This window comes from Lepidochelys kempii, chromosome 15 (genome assembly GCF_965140265.1).
Source record: "Lepidochelys kempii isolate rLepKem1 chromosome 15, rLepKem1.hap2, whole genome shotgun sequence".
Taxonomy (NCBI): Eukaryota; Metazoa; Chordata; order Testudines; family Cheloniidae; genus Lepidochelys; species Lepidochelys kempii.
The window spans coordinates 28598253-28620952 of record NC_133270.1 but is presented as its reverse complement, the minus strand read 5'-3'; the positions used below and the strand labels follow the sequence as shown (position 1 = coordinate 28620952).

At 46.4% G+C, this 22700-nt stretch overlaps 1 protein-coding gene across 1 annotated transcript in view; it reads right to left on the bottom strand.

The window, feature by feature from the left end:
- Window positions 1–845: 845 nt before the first annotated feature.
- The window catches only part of WSCD2 (WSC domain containing 2), a 132940-nt gene continuing 111085 nt past the window's right edge, over window positions 846–22700 (bottom strand). The window contains exons 8-9 of the mRNA XM_073313578.1: window positions 16172–16372; window positions 846–4238 (exon numbers count right to left, since the gene is read on the bottom strand). Of these exons, the coding sequence (XP_073169679.1) occupies window positions 3886–4238; window positions 16172–16372 (554 nt within the window). The 3' untranslated portion in view covers window positions 846–3885. The remainder of the gene's footprint in view (window positions 4239–16171; window positions 16373–22700) is intronic.

Below are 22700 nucleotides of genomic sequence, written 5' to 3'. Positions count from 1 at the left end.
CTGCCCCAGTTAGAATTCATTGCCCTGGCAGTTTGTTCTTAGCAGCATCTGCTCATGGCAGCAGAACTGATCTGCCCTAGGCACGGCTGCTCTTGAACTTGGCCCATGAGGCTCTCCAAGGACATTGCATCCATAACAAGGGGCAGAATGCTCCCATGGGAGAGAGGGATTGTTCCATTTGCATCATCACCCAAGGAGCAAAGTGCTTGCCCCAAGGCTGGCAAAACCAGGGAGATTCTGGGTTTGGGTCCCACTGAGGTAACACATCCTTGAACTTCACCAGATGGTTTGTGTTTGCACGGGAAAACTCAAGGGACCTGCCTTTGCAGGCTTTTAACCTGCGTGTGTGTGTGTGTGTTTGGGAGACATTTCTTCTCCCAGTCCCATGCCTTTGCCCCTTACACGTGTAATATCCTGAGCAATCCCTCCCTTTTTTTCTCATTCAGAGCCTTCCTAAAGCACCACTTATTTTGTGTCTCCCAGAAAAGGCATAAATATAGCAATAACATTGTGATTTTCCCAGGTTTGTACAGGCGAGGGAGTGCACGCCTGTAACCCTGGCCCTTTGCTCCATCCCCTGTTGCTCCCTGCTTTCCGCCGGTTGCTGCATCCCCTCCTCTTTGCTGCTTTCGTCAATGATGTGATTGTCAGCTCTTTGGCCAGGAAACCATGTCACGTCGGAGGATTTGCTCTGTGAAGCACCTAGCCCGTTTTGGGGGCAATATCGTCCTTGTCTGACAGTTGCCTTTGAGCTGTCTCTGTGGGTGACATCTCTGTGTCCCGGGCGCGTGTCTGTGTGTGTGTGTCGAGCTGCTCTGCAAAACACATGCCAGCACGCTGAGGAATATCAACAAAACTCTCGTTTAATAGGCGTTAACCTGAGGATTGCTCTGACAGAGTTTGACAGTCCCTGGACTGCCACATACGAAGAAAAAGGAAACCAGATTGCTTTTCTCTGTCAGGACACAGGCGTCCGATCTCCTAGAAAACCTCAAATGATTGGCTAAAGAAAGAGTTAAAAACTCTGTAGTTACTCCTTACAAAATACATTCAGAGATGAGACCTGGTTTGTAAGCTAAGGCTTCTGCTTGCACCTAGATGACTAAACAGCCAAAGAAAAGAGAAATCAGGAAGGGAAAAAAAAAACCCAATGAAAGCAAACCCCGCAGCCCTGATGTTGCTGTCATTTTCCATTTGGCTATGTCTTTTCCTCAGACACATTAAAAAAATATATTTATTTAAATTTTTCCTCTTCTCAATGTAGTTTGCTTTGCTTTCCTGGAATATAGAGATATATAGAGAACTGTGCACTGATTTCTATCAAGAGTTAAAAGCCAACTGTCAAGTAACTAACTATAGAAAAAGGCAGAGTACAATATATGGCTTTTGCATCTAATCCAAAGGGGACTCGCAGATTATGTTGGCAGGGTGGGGGAACTGGACTGCAGTGAAGTATTGATCCGGGAATGAACTGGTGGTTTGGAATTTGCTGCAGGACCACACACAGCTCCTAGGAACTTCGGCTTTGCAAAATGATACCTTACTGAAATACACACACACAAATCCTTTGGTTTTTGACTCCTTTTTTTCCACAGCAAGAACTCAGAGGCGACAGAGTGTCTCTCACAGCTCCCTCTTGGTGTGGCCATGGATTAGTGTCTGCGTGGGTGTGGGGGCGGGTTGCAGGGAGTGGTCCTGAATTGTTTCCAGCTGGAGTAATTTGTTCCTGATTTAGCCATCTAAACAGCTCAGTCTCGGGATTTCCTCCCTAAAACTCTCCATCCCTCTCCTTGTTCTCTTGTGCACAAGGCACGGTAATGGCTGATGGAAAACGGAGCAACATCCTTGTTGCTGAACAAATTTCAGGTTAGAGGAGCGACTGCGAACTCATTTCCAAGGTGGGTGCTCAACCCTTCTCGGCAGAGCAGCAGGCTTTGGGAGGAGCAGGAGAGAAGGAGAGTCAAGCAGGCTGAGTAAGAATGGCTGCTCTTATCCTGTTGACTCCAAAAGGCTCCTTGTTGCCTCTCCAGAGATGAAGGGCTTTTTAAAAGGCGGTGAACATCTAGAGTACGAGCTATTCAGCTGCAAGATTTTCAATTACAATTCAGCTAACTAAAGGCTGCATCCTGTCTGCTGTTGCTGTACTGTGGAATCCAAGCCAAATGGGTACCTGATGCATGATTAGCGTAGATCGGTCCAATCCGGACACTGGGGCCTGAACCGTCCCTCCCCCTTGAATTTTGAGGGAGTTTGGATTCACATCTAGATCCAGACTTCACACCTTGGACACACTGAACTGGAACCTCAAATCTGGGGACCCCAGACTCTGGTTGACATGAGGCTCAGATCCAAATTCAACAGCTCTCCAGCACTTGGTGCCCAGCCCCCAAACCATTTGCTCATTTGTAATCCTCCAAAGGACATTGACGTTACCCCTGCTTTATGGCTTACGGGCTGTGGAGGGCAGGGATGGAGGACCCAGCACTCCATCTCTCCTTGAGAATCATTTTTTCCTCTCCTTCTTTCTGTTCTAATTTTCAGTGGTAATGAATGTCAAATGAGCATGCAGGGGGATCTAATCAGCCTGACAGCTTCAGTGCTAAGCGGCCCTGCAACTACTTCCCCACCCATGGGTGATTGTCAGCACCAGGGGATGGGTCAGCTGTGAGCGCTTGAGGGAGACCTTGGCTTGCCAGAGGAGAGAGCTGGCGTCTGCGAGGAGGGCAAATGGAAGTGGCTTGTGGTGCCCTTGCACCGACGAAGCAGCAAATATTTGTCTAAAGATAATGGCCCTGTCTGAGATTCTGTGACAAGAATGTCAACAGCCACCGCAGGAGCCTGTCCAGGCCCGGCCGCATCTGCTGCCAAAGCCAGTGATGGGAGAGATGATCAGCATCAGCCAGGCCTTAGGCAGGAGGAGGTGGGAAGGACAATACAGCTGGGATGTGGGTGGGGGATGGGGCACGTTTGCTCTTGTTTAAGCCAGTGTAACTCCAGTGTCATTCCTCAGATTTAGACTCATGTAACCACGGCCCTGATCCAGCAAAGCGCTTAGGCACATGCTTAACTTTGAGCATGAGAGTAGTGGAATAGGCCCAGTGGGACTGTTCCTGTGTTTACAGCTAAGCAGGTGCCTGAAATCAGTGGTTCTCAGCCTCTTCCTTACTCCTCTCCACCCCAATGCCCATCCCATTCGGTCAGGACTTCCCTCCTACTGAGTGATCTAAGAAAATCAAGGTGGTCGTGCCCCCCAGGTTGAGAAGCCGTGCATACAGCTAACTATGTGCTAAAGCGCCTTGCTGGATCAGGGCCTGTGAGCTGAATTAGGCCCGGGAAATGCACGGTGAGTTTTACTGTTAATCTCCAGCATTAGCATTACCCCCAAACTCCAAGGAAGGTTATAAATAAAGAAGTAAGTTATTAGGAATGAATGGATCACCGTCAATAATATCAGATGAAATTTTAAATGCCGTGTCTCTGTTCAGCCCTGTTTCAGACTGGAAACCGGAGGCTGCTTCTCCTTCCTGCCATTTCTGAGCATTGTTCGCCACTTTGTAAAGTCTGACAGAGAACGGAAAACGCACCCCGCGTTACAGGAGAGAGAAAACAGTAAAGACAGCAGAGGTGAAGCTTTTCAGGTCGCAAACGCCAATTCACAACAGCACGATCCCCAAAGAATTTAGACTCGTCGATGTGTTTGCCAAGGCATCTTCTCAGCGATGACGGGTAACCATTCTTTTTTCTCATGCAGGGAATTCATTAACAGCTAATAGCAGCAGGTGGATAATTCAAAGAAAGCCACCCACTGGGTGGAACTAGGTACTGGCTGGGAAAACCAAGCCTTTCTGTTCTGGTTAGAGTCCGTTCCCCCAAGTGTCATCTTCATCATCTCGGATAATAGTCATCTGGGACCCCTGTGAGGTTTCTGAGTTTCAGAGCCATGTCCACGGTTTTAATGTAAGTGCTGATCGTTTTTCTCATCTCGGGCGTGTAGGGGTCATATTCCAGTTTCCTCAGCCCGGAGCGCTTAAAGTTTCCATCTTTCTGGCCCTCAACACACAAGAGTCTGTCCTCAAACACCCTGGTGCCCAGGAGGCTCACCATCCTTTTCAGTTGGACAAAGAGATCTCGCTTCAGGTCCTCAAAGTGCACCACAAGGACGTTTTTGCCATACTTCAACCAGTCCAGGGTGTGAGTGGCCCACCAGGGGGCGTAATTCTTAACGAATTCTGGCCATTCTGCGAGAAGCAAAGGAAATCCATTAACAACAGTATCAGTCACAGCATGTGTGAAGGCACTAGACACTATGTAGGTCTCTTGTTTACCAATCTATCTATGAGTAATATTATTAATATTATGGTGGCACTTTGCAAGAGTAACAATTCCCCTATCAGGACAAAGACCTCAGCCCCTGACCCAATGGGATTACAAAGCAAAGGTCAAATCCTGGTCTGTTGGACGTCAAAGAGACCTCTCAAGCAGGGCTGGACTGATGCATAGGTGAACTAAGCAGGTGCCAATGCCCTAAATTTGGGGGGAGAAGACCCAAACCTGAGTGGCTTTGTGACCCCTATGGTTGCCTAGGGCCCAGTGATGGGTCAATCCAGCCCAGCTCTCAGGCATGCAAGGAAGGCATGCAAGACTTGGTCTAAGTGTACAAACAGGAAGGGTGCAATTAATGTAGGTGGGAGCTACGACATCAGGACTTCATTACAGGGTGAAGTCTTTAGGAGTGGCATGAAGGAGAGGGGGGAAGAAGTGGCACTCGTGTTGACTGGGTCTGGGAGCCTGTTCCAATCCTGGGGACACTGAGGAGGAGGTCCTGGAGCCAGCAGTGGGGGGAAAGAATTGGAGGGGGCTAACACTTATGCCAGGGGGACGGGGCAGAAATATCTGGAAGGCTGGAGACTCTATAAACATATCAACACGGTGTTATGGACTAGACTGTGTTCTTGACCCTGACTCAGGCTGAAGAAGGGACATATGGTCTTAGTTTCCCCCAGCCCTGTCTGATATGCATCCGTGTCTCTTCCCCAATAAGAGTAAGGAGGAGGGACAAGTGAGAAAGGATCGGACGGGAAATGTAGGTATCAAATAACCTGGCTTGTTTTCTCCCTTCCTGCAGTCCGTTTGTATTCCTTTCGTTTTCCTGGAAGGACACGCTGAAGCCCCCCTGTACATGGAGACAGAGTCCCTGAAATGTCAGCTTTGTACAGCTGATACCTCCCTTTGAGCCTTAAAGTGAGACCAGCGGTGACACCATGGTATGGCTTGCTCACTGTGTAAGCTTGGCCAATGACCTGCCTTCTCTGTGTCTCATAGCCCATTCTGTAAAAAGGGGATATGAATTATACTGGTTATACTTGCCTAGCTCACTGGGGTGTAACAGGGCATAATTAATGAATGCCTCCAATGTGGGGCAAAAATCTGATCCGTGCTATGGCTGAGATTTCCACACTCAATTCCCATTCATTTGAATTGCAATCGGGCATCCAAATCCTTATCCAGTTTGAAAATCCTGGCATGTGCATATAGGAAAATCCTCTGTATCTGGCCCCACTGTAAAATACAGTGAGATCTTTCAACAACAGGCAGAAGTGTGCACATTATGATGATGATGAAGGTGATATAAAATTTGCAGATGACACCAAGTTGGAAGGGGAGGGTGGGTTGAAAGCACCGTGGAGGACAAGATTCAAATTTAAAATGACCTTGATAAATTGGAGAATTTATTTGAAATCAATAAGATGAAATTCTATGAAGATAAGTGCAAAGTGCTTCAATTAGGAAGGAAAAATCAAATGCAGAGCTACAAATTGGGGAATACCGCTAGGTGGTGGTACCGCTGAAAAGGATCTGGGGTCTATAGCAGATCACAGTGCGATGCAGTTGTGAAAAAAACTAATGTCATTCTGGGATGCATTAACAGGGGTATCATATGTAAGACACAGGAGGTAATTGTCCTGCTGTACTCAGCACCAGTGTTCCCTCTAATTTTTTACCTCCATGTGTGTAATTAATTTTGTTATGTGCACCAATATGGAGGTGATGTGTGGGGGAACTTAGCTCAGCACTGGTGAGGCCTCAGCTGGAGTTCTCTGTCCAATTCTGGGCACCACACTTTAGGAAAGATGTGGACAAACTGGAGAGAGTCCAGAGGACAGCAACAAAAGTGATCAAAGGTTTAGAAACCCTGACCTGCGAGGGAAGGTTAAACAAATCGGGCATGTTGAGTCTTGAGAAAAGAAGACTGAGGTGAGGGGTGGGGAAACCTGAGAACAGTCTTCAAATAGGTTAAGGGCTGTTATAAAGAGGAGGGTGATCAATTGTTCTCCATGTCCACTGAAGGTAGGACAAGTAGTAATGGGCTAAATCTACAGCAAGGGAGATTTAGGTTAGATATTTGGAAAAAGTTTCTAACTATACGGGTGGTTAAGCTCTGGAATAAGCTTCCAAGGGTGGTTGTAGAATCCCCATTATAGGAGGTGTTTAAGAACAGGTTGAACAAACACCTGTCAGGGATAGTCGAGGTTTATTCGGTCCTGCCTCAGTGCAGGTGGCTGGATTTGATGACTCTCCAGGTCCCTTCCAGCCCCACATTTCTATAATTCGGTGTGATTTTTACTACTGTAAGAGCTGCAGTATTTTTAACAAGCGCGGGGGTGCTCTTTTGTTCATGTCTCTGACAACTGTGAACTGTCATGTTTCTAAACTTAACGGCCCTCCTTACAGAACTAAACTGATCCCACATTCCTACCCTGTTCAAATGGTGTTTTCTTGCTGTTAATGGCCTCGTGTTTTTCCAGTCATGGTTGAGTCACTCTCTGCAGCACATCTGCTGAGGAGGAGTCTTTCCATACAGCATGCAAACTTCATGCATGTCATATGCATCACGACAGGTTTCAGAGTAACAGCCATGTTAGTCTGTATTCGCAAAAAGAAAAGGAGTACTTGTGGCACCTTAGAGACTAACCAATTTATTTGAGCATAAGCTTTCGTGAGCTACAGCTCACTTCATCGGATGCATACTGTATGCCACAAGTACTCCTTTTCTATATGCATCACATAACCTTGCTGACCTTGCCGGATTGATCTTTACCAAAATCTCCTAAAACTGGCTTTAAGTCTGAAACTTCTCTTCTGTAGCCCAGTATCTTTTCCCCTTGTAGCTTCCCTCGACTCTGCTGAGATGCTGCTTGCTTCTAAAGTCAATGGGGCTGACTCACTTTCTGAACACAGAACTGGTATAATTTCCATGACAACAATGTCATGTGAGCTGGAAATCTCAGCTACTGAGGCAAGGTAATGCTTGCCTTCTTTTCACTTCTACTGTCAGTGGCAACCACTTCAAGTCCCCCCCGCCTCCTCCCCTCCGGGCATTTAATCAGCCTCGACTCTGCATTTCTTCAGGCCACTTGGGCTCTCTGGGTTTAATCAAAGTGGCTATTACCACCTGTCACTCCTGAAATTGAATGCAAACAGTCTGTCTAATCATGGAGTTTTGAGGTTGACTTTATAGTTTCAATTCTTTCCCTTGGACAACTGTAAATAAAAATGGGCCCCATGTGTGTGTGTGTTTGAGAGAGAGAGAGAGAGAGAGATACTAAATGTGGTGTTTTCTGATCCTCAACACCAGGAGTAGTTCAGCAAAATGGCTCTGAAAGAAATGACAATAGGCCCTGTCGATAAACTTCCACAAAGGTCTTTGGCTGGTGATTGATAACATCCTCAGTGAGCTCAACTAGTCATCTGATTCCTAGGCTCACTTCACACGCTCCCTACTAAAAATCTTTCCGTTATTCCCAAGGTCTCTCACTAATTGATCCCCACATTAAAATCAGGTGATAAAAAGGATAATGAAACACCAATAATAAGCTGTGATTCTGCTGAAACTGTAATACACATGTATCTTATGATGCATAAAAGCTCTGGGTATGTGCTCCTTCCTCTTGTCCTCCTTGAGGAACCAATGCCTGATTAATAGCTTAACTGTATTTAATTCCCCAAAGAATCATTAAAGACGGTATCTGTTTCATTAAGCAGATACAGGACAATTCACCTTGTGTAATCATATCACATAAAACTTTGCTTTGGAACCACTCCAGGGATATCATAAAATTAATGTCACGGAACAAAATACTGATTTCAAAGAGCCTTCAGCCCAGGCTGGTGAAAAGCCCGGCTGCAACCAGGAGGGAAAGAAAAGATCAGCAGCTATATTCAACAACAGCAGCAGCCAGGAGAAGCCAAGCAAGGTCTCATCCCCTCACATGCAGTTGTTCAGATAATTCTGATAGTGCCTTACATGCCCACTGCATTTGCTCAGACAGGGAGCTGCCATACTTCCATTTTTGAAAGTTGGGTTGGTATCCTAGTCACAGCGATAAGCTCCCCTTAGACGGGTGGATGTAGATTCCTCTGCCACTCACACCGGTGTAGATTTGGGCCACTGCAGTGAGCTGAGTCACTCCAGTTCCACAGCGTGGTGTGACCAAGGTCACAGTCTGGCCTGTTCGACTCAACGGGCCTAGAAGTCACTTGCTGAGTGAGAGGTTCATAGATTGTAAAGCCAGAGAGGAGCTCTGCAATCAGCTAGTCTGACCTCCAGCATAACAGAGGCCATAGGACTTCCCTGAATTAATTCCTGTTTGAGCTAGAGTAGATCTTTTAGAAAACTACCCAATCTTGATAAGAACCCACCTCAACTATTGGGAAATTGTTCCAATCATTAATTACCCTCACCATTAAAAAATTGTCCACCTTATTTGCAGTCTGAATATGCCTACCTTTGACTTCCAGCCCTTGGATCTTGTTACATCGTTGTCTGCTAGACTGACATGCCATTATCAGATGTTTGTTCCCCATGTAGGAACCTATACGGTGTGCTCAAGTCACCCCTCACCCTTCTCAGTGTTCCAAGAGTGACTGAAAATCACCATTCATGGTCCAGCAAAGCCCTTCCACACCATCTCAGGTTCTAGTCTACTCAGACATATTTCCACAGGTGAGGCCAAAGCACCTTCTTAGGGCAGAGCAGGTCTTTGGTCAAATCCCATTGTTGGCAAAGGGGAATTTGTAAGTCAAAGCTTGAAACGGCGGAGGGGCTTTCACAGAGATTTCGGCCGCACAAAACGTCACCTTGCTGGGAGTCAACTGCTGGTGTATTTCTGTGAAATACATATTCACCTAATTCAGAGCTGGGTGGAAAAAACTCATCATTGGCATGATGGCGCTGATTCAGGAAAGCACTTAGGCTCATTTCACGCAGGTCCTGAAATGCCCTTCCTGATCTGGGACCTAAAATGCCCTCCCAGTTGGCACTCACAGCCTTTAGGACTGGATTGGCCCTGGGGAGTGAGCTCCTCTTTCAGCCATTGCGGGAGGTTCCCTCTTTGGGGCCGACTGAGCCATGTTGGTGAGGGAAGTTGCAGTAGAGTGACACACAGAAAACAAGAGGAATCCAGTCTCCAGGGTCTGTCTGCGCTGACCAGTGCATAGACAGAGCATACGATGCTTGGACATGATGCAGAGATCCTTATGAGAAAAGTAAAAACCAAGAAGATCCTGTTTCTATTGGTCATTTTCATATCCAGCCAGTTAGGCCTTTCCTTTGTTTGCTTTTAATGACAGGGAACAAGGTACCAGTGGCAGTCCCTGGTCTGCCACTACATACAGACACACATGATTTGGATGCATAAATGTAGCCCCATGGTGAAGGGTTAAAGGTAGGCTTTCCTGGGGGCTAGCTCAGAGGGCAAATGCCATGGAGGATGACTTTAATTTTAAATTAAAATTAATTTAATTCATTTTAAGTTTATGCTTAAAATTAAAGTCATGTCTGACATGAAATAAGTTGGGTGTCCATAACTCAGTGGCAAGAGAAAGGCCAATAGCTCGGTCAGGAAAGAAAAACAACCAGTGCCCTACGTGTGGCCAAACTGACAGTCGCGGCTGAGGAAAGGCCACGGATTAAGCTAGCAAAGAAAATGTAATCATCTCTCTCTTCCCATGAAGAGTCGCTCCCCCTTCCTTCGGCCCGGAGGCCATGGCTGTGGGAAGAATGAGCAATGCTACAGCTGTCTGTGCTGCACAGGAGGCTGCGTCGATAAGGGACTCCCATTCTTCGGGATTTACGGGGAAGTAACAAAATGCTGGCTCACCCTTTTGTTTTAATCTATGGCTCCGGAGCATTCCAGACAAGAGGCCTCTTAAAAGGGTGAGCGGTGTCTTCCTCCACCTTTCATCTTAGGGACTTATCTGGCCCCCTTCACTGCAGTATCTGAGTGCCTCACAATCGTTACTGTTTTTGTTGCACAAGACCCCTGTGAGGCAGAGTCATGCTGTTTTCCCCATTGCACAGAGCGGGACCTGAGGCACAGACAGGCTAAGTGAGTTGCCCATGGTCACATAGGCAGTGTTGCCCAGTGGATAGTGGACTAGGACCCACGAGCCCTGGGTTCTATTCCTGCTTCTGCCATTGGCTGGTGGCAAGTCACTTCTCCTCTCTATGCCTCAGTTTTCCCATCCCTAGAATGGGGATAATCGGATCGACCCTCCCTTGTAATGCACTTTAAGCTCTATGGATGAAAAGTGCTAGATAGGAACAAGGTATTATTGTTATTAGTCTATTGCAGGGCAGGTACTTGCACCAAGGTTCAAAGGTTGTTATCCTCAAGGAGCTGGTTCCCATTCAGGATAACAGCCCTACCACTGCTACCAACATATGGAATTATTCCTTTCACGTGGTAGAGGCTTGTGCTTTAGTGGTTACACAGAGTGGCGGGCAGGAGCCGGAGGGGGGACATGCCACTGCTTCCAGGAGCTGCTTGAGGTAAGAGCCGCCTGGAGCCTGCACCCCTGAATCCCCCCCGTGACCCAACCCCCTTCCCCAGCTCTGATCCCCCTCCCATCCTCTGCACCCCTCAGTCCCAGCCTGGAGCACCCTCCTACACCCCAAACCCCTCATCCCCAGCCCTACCCCAGAGTCTGCACCCCCAGCCAGAGCCCTCACCCCCCTGCACCTCTGCCCCAGCCCGCAGCCCCCTCCTGAGTGGTCAGCCGTATAATTTATGGGGACCTAATGGTACCAAGCAGGAGATCAGGAAATGGGGGCAAGTTTTTCACCACTCTCATTCCGTTGCTGGAAGGGAGACTGGGCTGGAATGTGAGCTGCCAAGTGAGAACTGGACCACAAAACCGCAGGGTCCCAAACATGCCTACAGCTGACCTTGGCTGATTCTGCAGTTAGAATAGTTTGGAGAACTAGCTGGTATATTTCTCTCCAGCCTTTCCCCTTCAACCCTTCGGGGAAACAATCACTTGTAGTAAAAAAGAAAAATCTGCGCTAGTGCCCCGACTCCAATTCCCTCTCTGCCTCTCTCCTTTCCACTGCAGCAATCCTGAGCAGAGATTAATAGAACACACATGGATGCCAATTGCAATGAAAGCAGCCTTTCTTCACTGCACTGTTTCATAGTTATTGACAGAACCATAACTCTGTAATATTAGGTCCTGTGTTTCTAAACCTGCTCGGCACTAAGACATATTTTCCCATTTTTACTGGACTCACTGGTACTCTGGCACTTGGAATCAGCAGTGCGACTGTCTTGCAAGTCCCCCATTGAACGGGGAATGCTTTGGGACAGGTATCCAGGAGCGGGCAAAGCTGAGTGAATGATTTCCAATAGATAATTCCTATGACAAATGTTGCCTTCTTTTCAGTTTGCACCATTGTTAAATTGATTCTCTATTCAGATTTATCGGTGAATTTCTGCAGAGAATAATTTTTGCTCTGCAGGTTATTTGTTAAGAGTTTACTGCAAATATTCAGAATGGGTAAAATTCACCCCTGGGCAGAGGCCACTTATTGTCCACTTCAGCCCTCAAACAAGGGCTTAAGTAATGCCGAGGCACTGTGTGCTGCCCGCTCTGCAGAGGGATATAGTGCATCTGGTTTGCAGTGTGTTGACTATTCTATGAATTCTGGTTTTGTCCTCTGATGGGATGAGTCAGGTAACTAAGCAACACAGTGCTAGTCCCAAACAGGACAGTCCAGTAGGAAATGTTGCTCTTCATGAGTATTCATGCTGGTAAAGATGAAGTGCTTGAGCTTTCATGGAAAGTGAACTTGAAAGGTTTGCAGTTCTATAGATTCACAGATTTCCAGGCCAGAAGGGACCACTGTGATCACCTAGTCTGACTTCCTGCATAACACAGGCAAAGGGTTTCGCCCTCTATTTCCTGTCTCAGACCCACATCTTGTCATTGATCCATTGCGTACCCTTTAGAAAGCCATCCGTTCTTGATGTAAAGACATCGAGTGATGATGGGGACTCCACCACATCCCTTGGCAAGTTGTTCCACCAGTTAATTACCCTCACTGTTACAAATATGTGTCTTATTTAGAGCACATGGTGGTATATTTTGACTTAAATCCAAATCGAAATTAGTTTTTGCATTGGAGAGAGTATTTGTGGACAGATTTTTCCCACCTTCTCCTCAGCTTTGTGTGTTGATTGTTCTAACACCTCAAATAAGCTTCTCTGAGGCTTCCTCTCTCCACATTCTCTGTGCAGTATAATTATTGCTAAGACAATCAGTGAATCATGCTGAGCGCTCTACCTGACTGGCACAAACTTACACAGAGAAATTTCTGGAACAGTTAGCTATCCCAGACCAGTATGTTAAAGAAAAAGGTTTCAAGTGTGGATACAGTGAGGGGAGGCATGGAAATATGCACATGCTCACTGGACCCGAAAACCTGCCCACGTGTACATAGTGAAACCTGCAAATGACCCCATTGGTGCAGATCGGGGAATGGCCTGCCTGGCTACCTGTTGACAGTTGCCCTTCCCTGAGCTACACAAACTGAGCAGGGCTATGCAGGAATTTTGTCCCCTAAACATCAACAGTGGAGGGAGAAATGGACAACTGCCTTTGTCCTGTATCCTTCTGAAGGAGTCATCCCGTATTGCTTGGTGTGATTCTGATCTCACTTGCGTGGACATAAATCCAAGAGAACCCCAGTGACTTCAGTGGGGTAGCTCTGGATAATTGAAAATAAAATCCAGTCTGCTATCTCTGACAGTCATTTGAAGGAGAGCAGCAGATGGGGCTGCCTGGATGGGTATCCAAAAACCTACCACTCGTGGTTCCAGATAGCACTGTTGTCAGCACCCTCAGCACAGAGACCAGGGCATGGAGACACATACTCCAAAGAAAGACTCAGCACCCCGTCATGCCTGAATTCCCTCAGCCTTCACATCAGTCCTAGAGGGGGGCCTAAACTGCTAAAATGTAACCCCAGAGGTGAGCACAAGATGGGCTGTTATTTTAGAAGATCTGCTGCAGTTCAAACAGCCATGAATGCTGGGACGCTCTATGGCCTCTGTCACGCAGGTCAGGCTAGATGATCAATGTGGTCTCTTCTGAACCTATGAACTACCCCAGATTGAGGGCTAGATAGTGACTTGGTTCATGTCCCCCGGGGGGGGGTATGGCAGAGCACAAGCCCCCCTTACACACCTGCATGGGCTACCCAGACCTTGCTTCCAAGACACACAAGCCCCAGCTACTCCCTAGTGGCACAAATGGGTGAGGAGTAGATGGAGACAAGGCTCCACCCCCTCCACCTCCCGGGCACAGATGAGCTGGTGTGAAATGGTGTTATGATTTGTTACTGGCCTAAGTCAACAGCAAATCGCTACTGCCCCAGAGCCAATGGGGAAACAATTCCTCCTGGGACAGCGCCCCTGACGCACCACCCTGTGCTCAGAGCTGTGTCGAAAAAGGCAGAATCTCTCCCCAAGTTTGGCTTCCAGTCGGAGCTGGGGTTCTGCTCTGGGCATGTCTCTGGTATTGGTGGCTTTGCAACGAGGCGAGAGAGAGAGAGCATTTCAGTGCATGTGGCAATAATGAAATCCAGGCACATACCAACAACGCAAAAAGAGATCCCCTTAAATAAACTCTGAATTAAGGGTAGCAGATGTTCAATCAAGCTAAATATTTTAACTCTTTCCAATGAAGTCAATTTCACAACAGCAATTTGTAAATTGCTATAATTAACAAGCATCTACAATATGTGTCTGTGCATGGATGGAAAAGGTGCTTTCTCTGGAGCAGCTGGGTGTGCAGAATTAAAAGGCTGCAACTGATTTGTCTAGCAGGGAGGATTCTCTCCTGCTGGGGCTCCCACATGGAACGTCCAGTCACTCAGAGGGAAAGATCATCAAATCGTAAGAGGATAATTAGCCACATGTCATGGCCAGGTATTTTATGGCATCATCCTGATAACAGTGATTTCTGCAAGGAGGCCAGGCCCCTTTCTGAGAGCAGCTCTGGCTTCAGAGGGGAAAACCCTGGAGGATTTCTCCTTCATTCTACCAAGCAGAGATTCAGGGCCATGTCGGAGTGTATTTGGGAAAGCAAGGCCTCCCAATGGGCTCTTACAAGCATTTCAGTCCCACGGGTTAGTAGAGTGTTGAGGTTAGGCTGGGCTTGTGTACAAGCACTGGATGGTACCTAGATGAAGGTGCTTTTGCCTTAATGAGCTACTTGTTTTGGTTTAACACCACAGGGAAAGGCAGCCCTTGCAGGGGCATTCTCCATCTAACAGGTTTCCTGTTTCAGCTCAGCACATAGTAAGGCTGAATTGAATAGTCCAATGGGAGTGATGGTGTCACCCTCTGCTAACACCACTGTTTAAGGGATAATGTTCCAAATGGAGGAGTAAATGGCTTTGATGGGTGTTTGAGAACCAGCTGCAAAAGCTGCGTTCCAAGCCTGCTGCAGCCCCTGAGGGTTATCTCTATTGTACCATGAGTTAAAAGAAGATAGGGACAATCAATCCCAGCATCCTCTCCGTCTGCCTCTACCAGCCATACCAACCAAACTCTGTGCACCAAAGCTGGGCAAAACATCTTTTCCTTGAATGTTTGCCCAGATTAAAGGCTGAATTTCCTTTCTCCATATCTAGTCCCCTTATGAGTTTGCTCTCTTGGTGAAATGCCCCTTTGTGCAAAGTATGAGCACAAGGCCTCTGATCTAGTGGTAAAAGCCATGGAATGGAAATCAGAACTCTGGGAGAGAGAGAGAGAGAGCTGTGAGAATAGTGGATTTTTCAGTTTGCTGGTAATTCCGAAAAATTAGGAAAAAAATTGAACCGAACATAAATGGTTTTGAAATTTTCAGTGAATCAAAAAGTTAAAAAAAAAAAAAGAGAGAGAGAGAGAGAGAGAGAGAGAAATCATTGTGGGTCAAATGAAATCCGGAAGTGAAATGTTTCATTACTGCGTCATTCAAGCGTTATTTTAAAATGTGACTGAATGCATGAAAAGAAATTTGATGGAAATTTCAGAACAAGAAGTCATTTCAATCCAAAAAAGTCAAAGCATTTCATTTTGAAAATGTTGAAACAAAATCTTAAGACTTTTTGGTTTTCTTTTCCTCAGCCCAAACCAGTCCGAAACCGGCGCAAATACAGAAAGCATTTTGGTGTCCCCAAGTCTGCATTTTTAACTGAAAAAAAGTTTTGTCTAAAAAATTCCACTTTACTCCTGGATTCTAGTCCCAGGTCGGTCACAGGCTGACCACCTGCTGTGGGCTGGTCACCTCAGTGGTCTTTTAATGCATTCAGGCACATTTTAAAATAACGCTTGAATGACGCAGTAATGAAACATTTCACTTCCAGATTTCATAGCAATCTGTAAAAGGGGGGCGATTATGCCGCTGTACTAAGTAAGGGCAAATACTATTATTATACATGAGGCTGCTGGCTATGAGAAGGATGCATTCATTAGGTCCCTTGCAGCCCTGTAATAGCCTCTGCCCTCATGTACTGTATGTAGGTGTTACAACTGTCCACTGTACTGTAGCACAGCTCTGAAAAACACAAGCCAAAGGAGCGCTGGGTATGGTAGCCTCAGTCTTTCTTCCTACTAATAGAGGGCAGTGGCATGCATAACTCAGCCAGCCTAGACTGCATACAAATTCCGGTGCACGTCTGAAGGACGTTTCGGAACAAAAAGTCATTTCAATCCAAACAATCAACACATTTCATTTTGAAAATGCTGACACAAAACACTGAGACGTGTTCTGAATGGGTGGGTGTTTTCCCTCCAACCCAAACCAGCAAGTGACACCGGTGCAAAAAGTATCACGGTAACTTGCATACCTTTGCCTTTCCAATGCGCGTGAGACGCGAATCCAATGTGACCGCCATACTTCCGATTGAATTCAGCCATCAGGGCTTTGTATGGGTTCCGGATGAGCAATATGGCTGAATCAAAGGCCTCGATTTCTTTCTGGCCACTTTCGTGGGTTTTGATGCAGATTGTCCTTCCACTTCGCCAGTGATCCCTTTCACCTTTGAACCCTTTCCAGAAAAATAAACAGACACAAGAGAATAAGTAAATGCAAAAATAATAATTAAAAAAAAAAAAGACCAAAGAAAAGAAAACAGGAAGCAGGAAGAAATCAGATTGCAAGATATATTTGGATGAAGGCAACTGGCAATTTAAAATATATTTGCATCCTCTTTCCAGAAGGAAATAATGTATTTGCTTGGATTCTGAGCAATTCATGTTTTACTTAGCACAGTGCCTGGTTACCCAGTGCAATGATCTGGTGGGTCAGCATGCAACCTCAGCTTCAGTCCTAGTGACAACTGTCAGAGAGTGGGGCCTAATGGTTACAGAAGGGGATGGGAAGTCAGGAATCCTGGGTTGGCTAAATCACTTTGGGCCAGATTGAGCTCTTGTAGCAATGTAGATCAAGAGTAACTCCAGTGGATTCTCTGGAGCTGGGCAAATTGGGTGACCTCTCTCCATGCCTGAGCCTCTCCCATCTGTGAAATGGGATGATGATGCCTGTACTTTACTAGAAGACAGAAGGCTCTGTGAGATTTAGTTTATCAATGCTTGCAAAAATCCACGGTACCGTGGTGTGTTGGAAGGCAGAGGCTGTCCCCAGCTCCACCACACTGTGTCGATCTCAGCCTGTGAGTGCTGAGGTCCCACAGCTTGCTGACGTGAAAGCACGGGGTGGCAGTGGCCGTGTCCTCGGGGCATTCCCAGGGACTTCGAGGGAACATGCTGCTCATGTCTGGATTAGCCGAGGCCAGTTGTTGGAGGCATGCTAGGCAAAGGGCCAACTGAGGTGGTGAACTGTCCCCCTAATTCGCCTCGCCTGGGACTAAACCACGCACACCACAACTGCAGCGACTCTCAGCAAGATCTGGAGCCTCCTCATTGGTCAATGCCATGTCTAAAGAAGGGGCACCAAAAGCCCCATCATTCCCAGTGCTCCCTGGAAAACAGCACTTTGGGAGCCTCCCCCACTCCAGTCAACAAGGATGGGATGTGTCTGGATTTCATGTCCCCAACAGGGCTCCAAGACTGGATTCCTGGGTTCTTTTCTTGGCTCATTCACTGACTCACATGGCTACTCAGGCAAATAACTTCCTCTCAGATTCCTCATGTATAAAAGGAGGATAGCGATACTTAGCCAGGTTTTTGAATCCTGTGCACCAGTACGCAACAGGTGGTTCAGTGCCAAGGATTCTCCGGTGCCTCTGGCTTTGCACTGGTGCAGTGAATTTCACCACTTGTCAGCAGAGCTGTCTGCAAACAGACCGATTTCCCAAATCTCAGCTTTCCTTGAGGCCTCAGTGGCAAACACGTTGGCATTCATGAGCCTTCATGGGCTATTTACAGCATTAACCAACATACCTGAGCCCTGGTCTGAATCTGAGGGTCAAGAGCACTTCTTTTAAAGTATAACCTTCCTGGCTCTGGTAGTTTGCACTCAACTCAGTGGTGGCGGCTCGTAAAGTGAGAAATGACACTTGACAGCCTGTTATGGGTGCGCTCAGAGTGCCCATTAATGCCACCGGCCTTTGCTGTTGTCTGTAAATTGGTTTCACTCGTCCGACTTTTAAAGCGGTTTGTTTATATATAGCAACAATCCAGCTCAGCCACGTCCCCTGTGCACAGCCAATGAGGCACCACTCTTGTTCAGCTGGGGCAGTGTGGGATTTGTAATAATCCCCCCCATATCTCTGACTGAAGATCTCAACTCTGGATGCTGAGGAGAGGAAAGGCAGGCTCACAGGCCGACGGGTTGAACTCATGTTTGGCCAAGCCTAGAGGTGGCCATCGTGACCCGACCCCTGGGGAGTCCAGCGCTGATTTCCATCCCTATGCAGCAGACGAACAGGAGGCTTCTGCACCGCTTCCTTTAGCCCAGTTTGGGGGTGTTAAGTGGTGTAAAAGCATTGCGCTGGTTCTCTGCACCAGCCTCAGTTTTACCCACGGCCCATACGATGTCTGGCTGGGGCTTTCACCCAACACCTGGCCTCTGTCCCTGATCCAAGATGACTCAGCAGAGCTCCTACAAGGAATAATTTGTCTTAAATAAACTTGAAGGGAGCAGATGTCTCTGGGCATTGGGAATAGGCTCCCCGCCTCCAGGTTGTGAGCCTGGTCCTGGCTGAGTGATTTAAAGTCATTATACTGCCTTTGGGAGGAGAGTCAGCGGAGTCAGTCCACTTCCTGCTGGCCAGGTGTCCACAGCAGAATTGGCGCTAACTACAGCCTGGGTAGGGCAGGCCGGGCGCCAGGAGTGCTTGGGGGTTCCTGTGAAGTAGAGGCAACGGCCCAATGTGTGGTTGCCGAAATCACTTTGCTTTGCATCCTGTGCCATCTCCTAGGGCTAAGATAACAATAGCAAAAACTACCTGCAAACTCATTTTGGGAAGACACAGATTTCCCTCTCCCAGCTGCTCTGAATTCTACTTATTTTGCTGCTGAGCACACAGGGCTGTGGCCTCACTTTCTTAGTTCACCAGCTGCAAATCCAACTGAGCAGCCAACCAGCTTGCACTCAACCTGCCGAACAGCCTCGTCTCCATGACCCGCAGGCCTAGCTGTATGAAAAATACACACACCATGTCTAAATAAACAGAAAAAAAACATGTCAACAGATGAGTCAAGCCAGGGGGAGCCAGAGGGTGTAAGTAGATGTATTACATCAATTATGGATGTGTAATTTGCTTTCCTCTGTTATGCTGTACAACATAGCTACATGGTCGCTAATCTATGAGTTGCTTGGATACATTCTAGCCCAGTCAGATGAGTAGAAAGCCCAGAATAAACATGAAATACTGTTTGATTTTTAGCCAGCAGAACAAAATGGTTTGGATCATTAGTGTGTAGATTTTGGTGTGTGTTTTGTTTTTTCTTTAAACTCAGCGGGATAAAGACGTTTAAATAAATTGCTCTAGTGAACGAACATACTCAAGAACCATTGTGCAAAGGAGAACGAGGGGATGGGCATTGGTTGATATAAGTGAACGTGTCTGGAAACTCTATCATGCTGTATCAGCTACAACTATTGCAAAGACATGTCAGATGGGTTCCATAGAATTAAACTGAGCTCAGCATTTTGATACTGAAATTGTAGAGAATCTTGGAATGTATTTGAAATAGACTTCTCATGGACTTGATCTGAGCAAGGACTGGTAAGGTAAAGCCTACCAGGGAAACATGGTCTCTTCTAATCCTAGGAATGACCAGTTCTGGGCATAAGCCTAGACCCCCTGGAGTCACAGGTTCAATTCCCCACATGGTCAGCTTAGTTGGTCATCCTTCAGAAGCACATAAACTGAGTGCCATGCAGTTTACTAGGTGTGAGTCTTTCAGATATCTCCATGGACATGAAAGAATCCTGAAGGTTTGACCAACATTTCCAATGGTGAGCCATTTGCGCACATACTCAAGGAATAATTTATTCATTGACTATTTTACTCAACAACAAAAAAGTTCTTAAAATTATTCACCCAGTTCCAGTGGCAAACACAACGAAATCAAATGTCATGTATGTATTCAAATGACTATCTATGATAACCATTTGCACTGCAAGGCCAGCTCTGGTATGGACAGCATTAGGAGGAGAGATTTTGTCTGAGATTTTGTTAAGAAAAGAAAAGAAAAGAAAAGAAAATGGGATCTATAAATAAAGGTATTGAAAATAAATATAAAATCTGATCATCATTATTCCTCTTATCACAAGACTGAATGCTATTGAAAGACCATTTCTTGAGCACTAATCTAGATTGCAAACTCTCTGGGTCTTTCTAGTCGGTGTTTGTGGAGCAAAATGGTGTCTTCAGAGTAGCACATTCTGTGGAACAAACTGGCCTCCTCAGCACAGCGTGACCTAGTACATACGGTGCATATGAGATTACGCTGCCTGCAGGGTGCCATTTTAAAATGGCATCCTCCATGCTGTCTGGGAGGCAATACATCTGAAAATGGGATCACGCAGGGGGAAAGTTTGGGAACTGCATGCAATGGGGCCCTGAACCCTGCCTACAGCACTACTGTAATACAAAGAATAAATAATAATAATTTATGTATTTTCTTCTGGAGCTTCATGAGAACATAAAAATTACCAGACTAGATCAGGGCAGTGGTCCATTAAGTCTGGTATCCTGCTAGCCACACTGGCCAGCAATGCCTGCTTTAGAGGCAGGTGCAAGAAATCCTGCAGAAGGAACTGACCAAATAACCTTTTCACAGAGAAGTTTCTTCCTGACCCCCCTGAGAGGTTGTCTTATGCCCTGGAGCATGAGGGTTTATAACTCTTCCACAAGTCTTCTTTTATAACAAATAACCATATTATTCCACTTTGGATACTATTGTTAGCCATATAAATGGCGACGCCTTCAATGAATCCTACTAATGTCTTTGGCTCAATTATATCTTATGGCAAAAAGTTCCATAGCTAATTGCATAAGTGCATGAAAGCTGTTCTTCCTTGTGTTGCCCTCACTCGTCCCAGAAGCTATTCCTCTGTCCGTTTCAGACCTTCCCTGCACTGAGCACACCTGTAGCTCTTTATAGTTCTAGCCAAGTCATACCGTCATTTTTTACCTCATCGGGGCAGTGTTGCTATTGTCCCTCCAGGGGCTTTAGAGGCAGAATGGGGGAAGAGCTCTTTCCCTGTAAAAATATTAATTTCTCCATCTCACACAGGAACAAAAGATGGATATCCGCAAAATCATTATGCCCAAGGAGAAACATGCTTTGCGAGTCAACCAGCAGCAGTGAGCAGACCGGCAGGCTAACGTTTTTCTGTTAAGCCATCCTGCATGCCCTAAGCAATAACATTTGCGCTGAAGCAGTCTAATTTGTAACCAAGAGATTGGCCTCTCCCAACATAGGGTGAGGGGATTTACTGCATTTCGAAAGCAGATATTTTCTTATTTGGAGGAGGGAGCGCTTTTGTGGAATGGCCTGTTTTGTGGTAGGAACAGGGGGAGCTGAGCCTGACAAAAAGCAAAGTGATCTGACTCCATGCTCACATTTCAGTCTGAACCAAAACATTTTTTTGCAATGGGGAAGGGGAGTGGATAACTTGTTCTCAGACTTGCCCTTTTCACGCTTTCCCAAGTTACCAGCAAGACGAGAAACAGAAAAAGAACTACTGGGGCTCGTTAAATTATCCAGTGTGAATGATATTCAAAAGGAACTGACCCCCTCTCTCTGTTTGCAAGTCACCCGTGAGCCCGTTGATGGATTTCAAATGCAAACTTTATTCTCTGTTTTACAAAGGGGAACTGAAGTCCAGAGAATTTAATTTAATAATTTAATTTAGCGTTATTCCCTGTTTTACAAAGGTCCAGAGAATTTAAAGTCAAGATTCAGCAGAGAAATTTAGCACGTGTTTAATTTGAAGAATGTGGTTATGTTCCTCTCTGTTCTGCAGAGCACATAAAGGATCCTGGGGGATTCTCCATCACTGGTAATTTTTAAATCAAGATGGGCTGTTTCCTAAAAGATCTGCTCTAGGGATTATTGTGGGGCAGGTTTCCAGACTGTGTCATCCAGGAGGTCAGACTACGTGATCACAGTGGTCCCTTCTGGCCTTGGAATCTTTGCAGCTATGTATAAAGCACGTGTTTAGCTTCAAGCACATGCTTAAATGCCACTAAAAAGGACAAGTGCGCGGCACTTTTTTAGAATCAGGTCCCGTAAAACTGCCTCAAGTTGGGCCACCAGAAGTGTGGTGCTCAAAACCACATGTCCCTTCAGAAATTCCTGCTCATGGTGGCTCCAGATGGAATGGGCTACTGTCTCTTTCAAGAGGCATTAGCGGGCCAGGAGAGACGACTCGGCTTGATGCTGTTCAGTGGAGGTGGGCTGCGGTCCTGCTAGCCACAGGGAGGTTCCATTGGGTGACCCCCAGATTGCCTCTGTTTTGGCCCTTCTCACTAGGGGTCTGTGATGTTTTTGGTTAGCAGTTTGTGCACTCTGGAGGAAGACTGTCAAATCCATGAAAGCCAACCCTTTCTAGTCCTCTACCTGACTGTTAATGCAGGACATCGGTGTTTTACCGTCATAGCCAGCCAGCACGCAGCCTTGCTTTGCTGTATCATTAAATTAACTCTCAGCAGTTTTCCTCTCTGCCCGGGAGATTATGTAAGACTGATTGATGTACCGACGCTGTCTTTGTTATTGTTGCGTTTGGTTGCTGAATTCTTCTTGTGCTCTCTCAGAGGATGGAGATTGTCAACTGTGCTAACTTAGTCTCCCACAGAAGTTATTTTTAAAAAAATCCCTAATGAAATGTGAGTTTAAAGGCAGATTTGATGGTCTTGGGGTGACCCACATGAATCCACAGTTTAGTACTGACATACTACA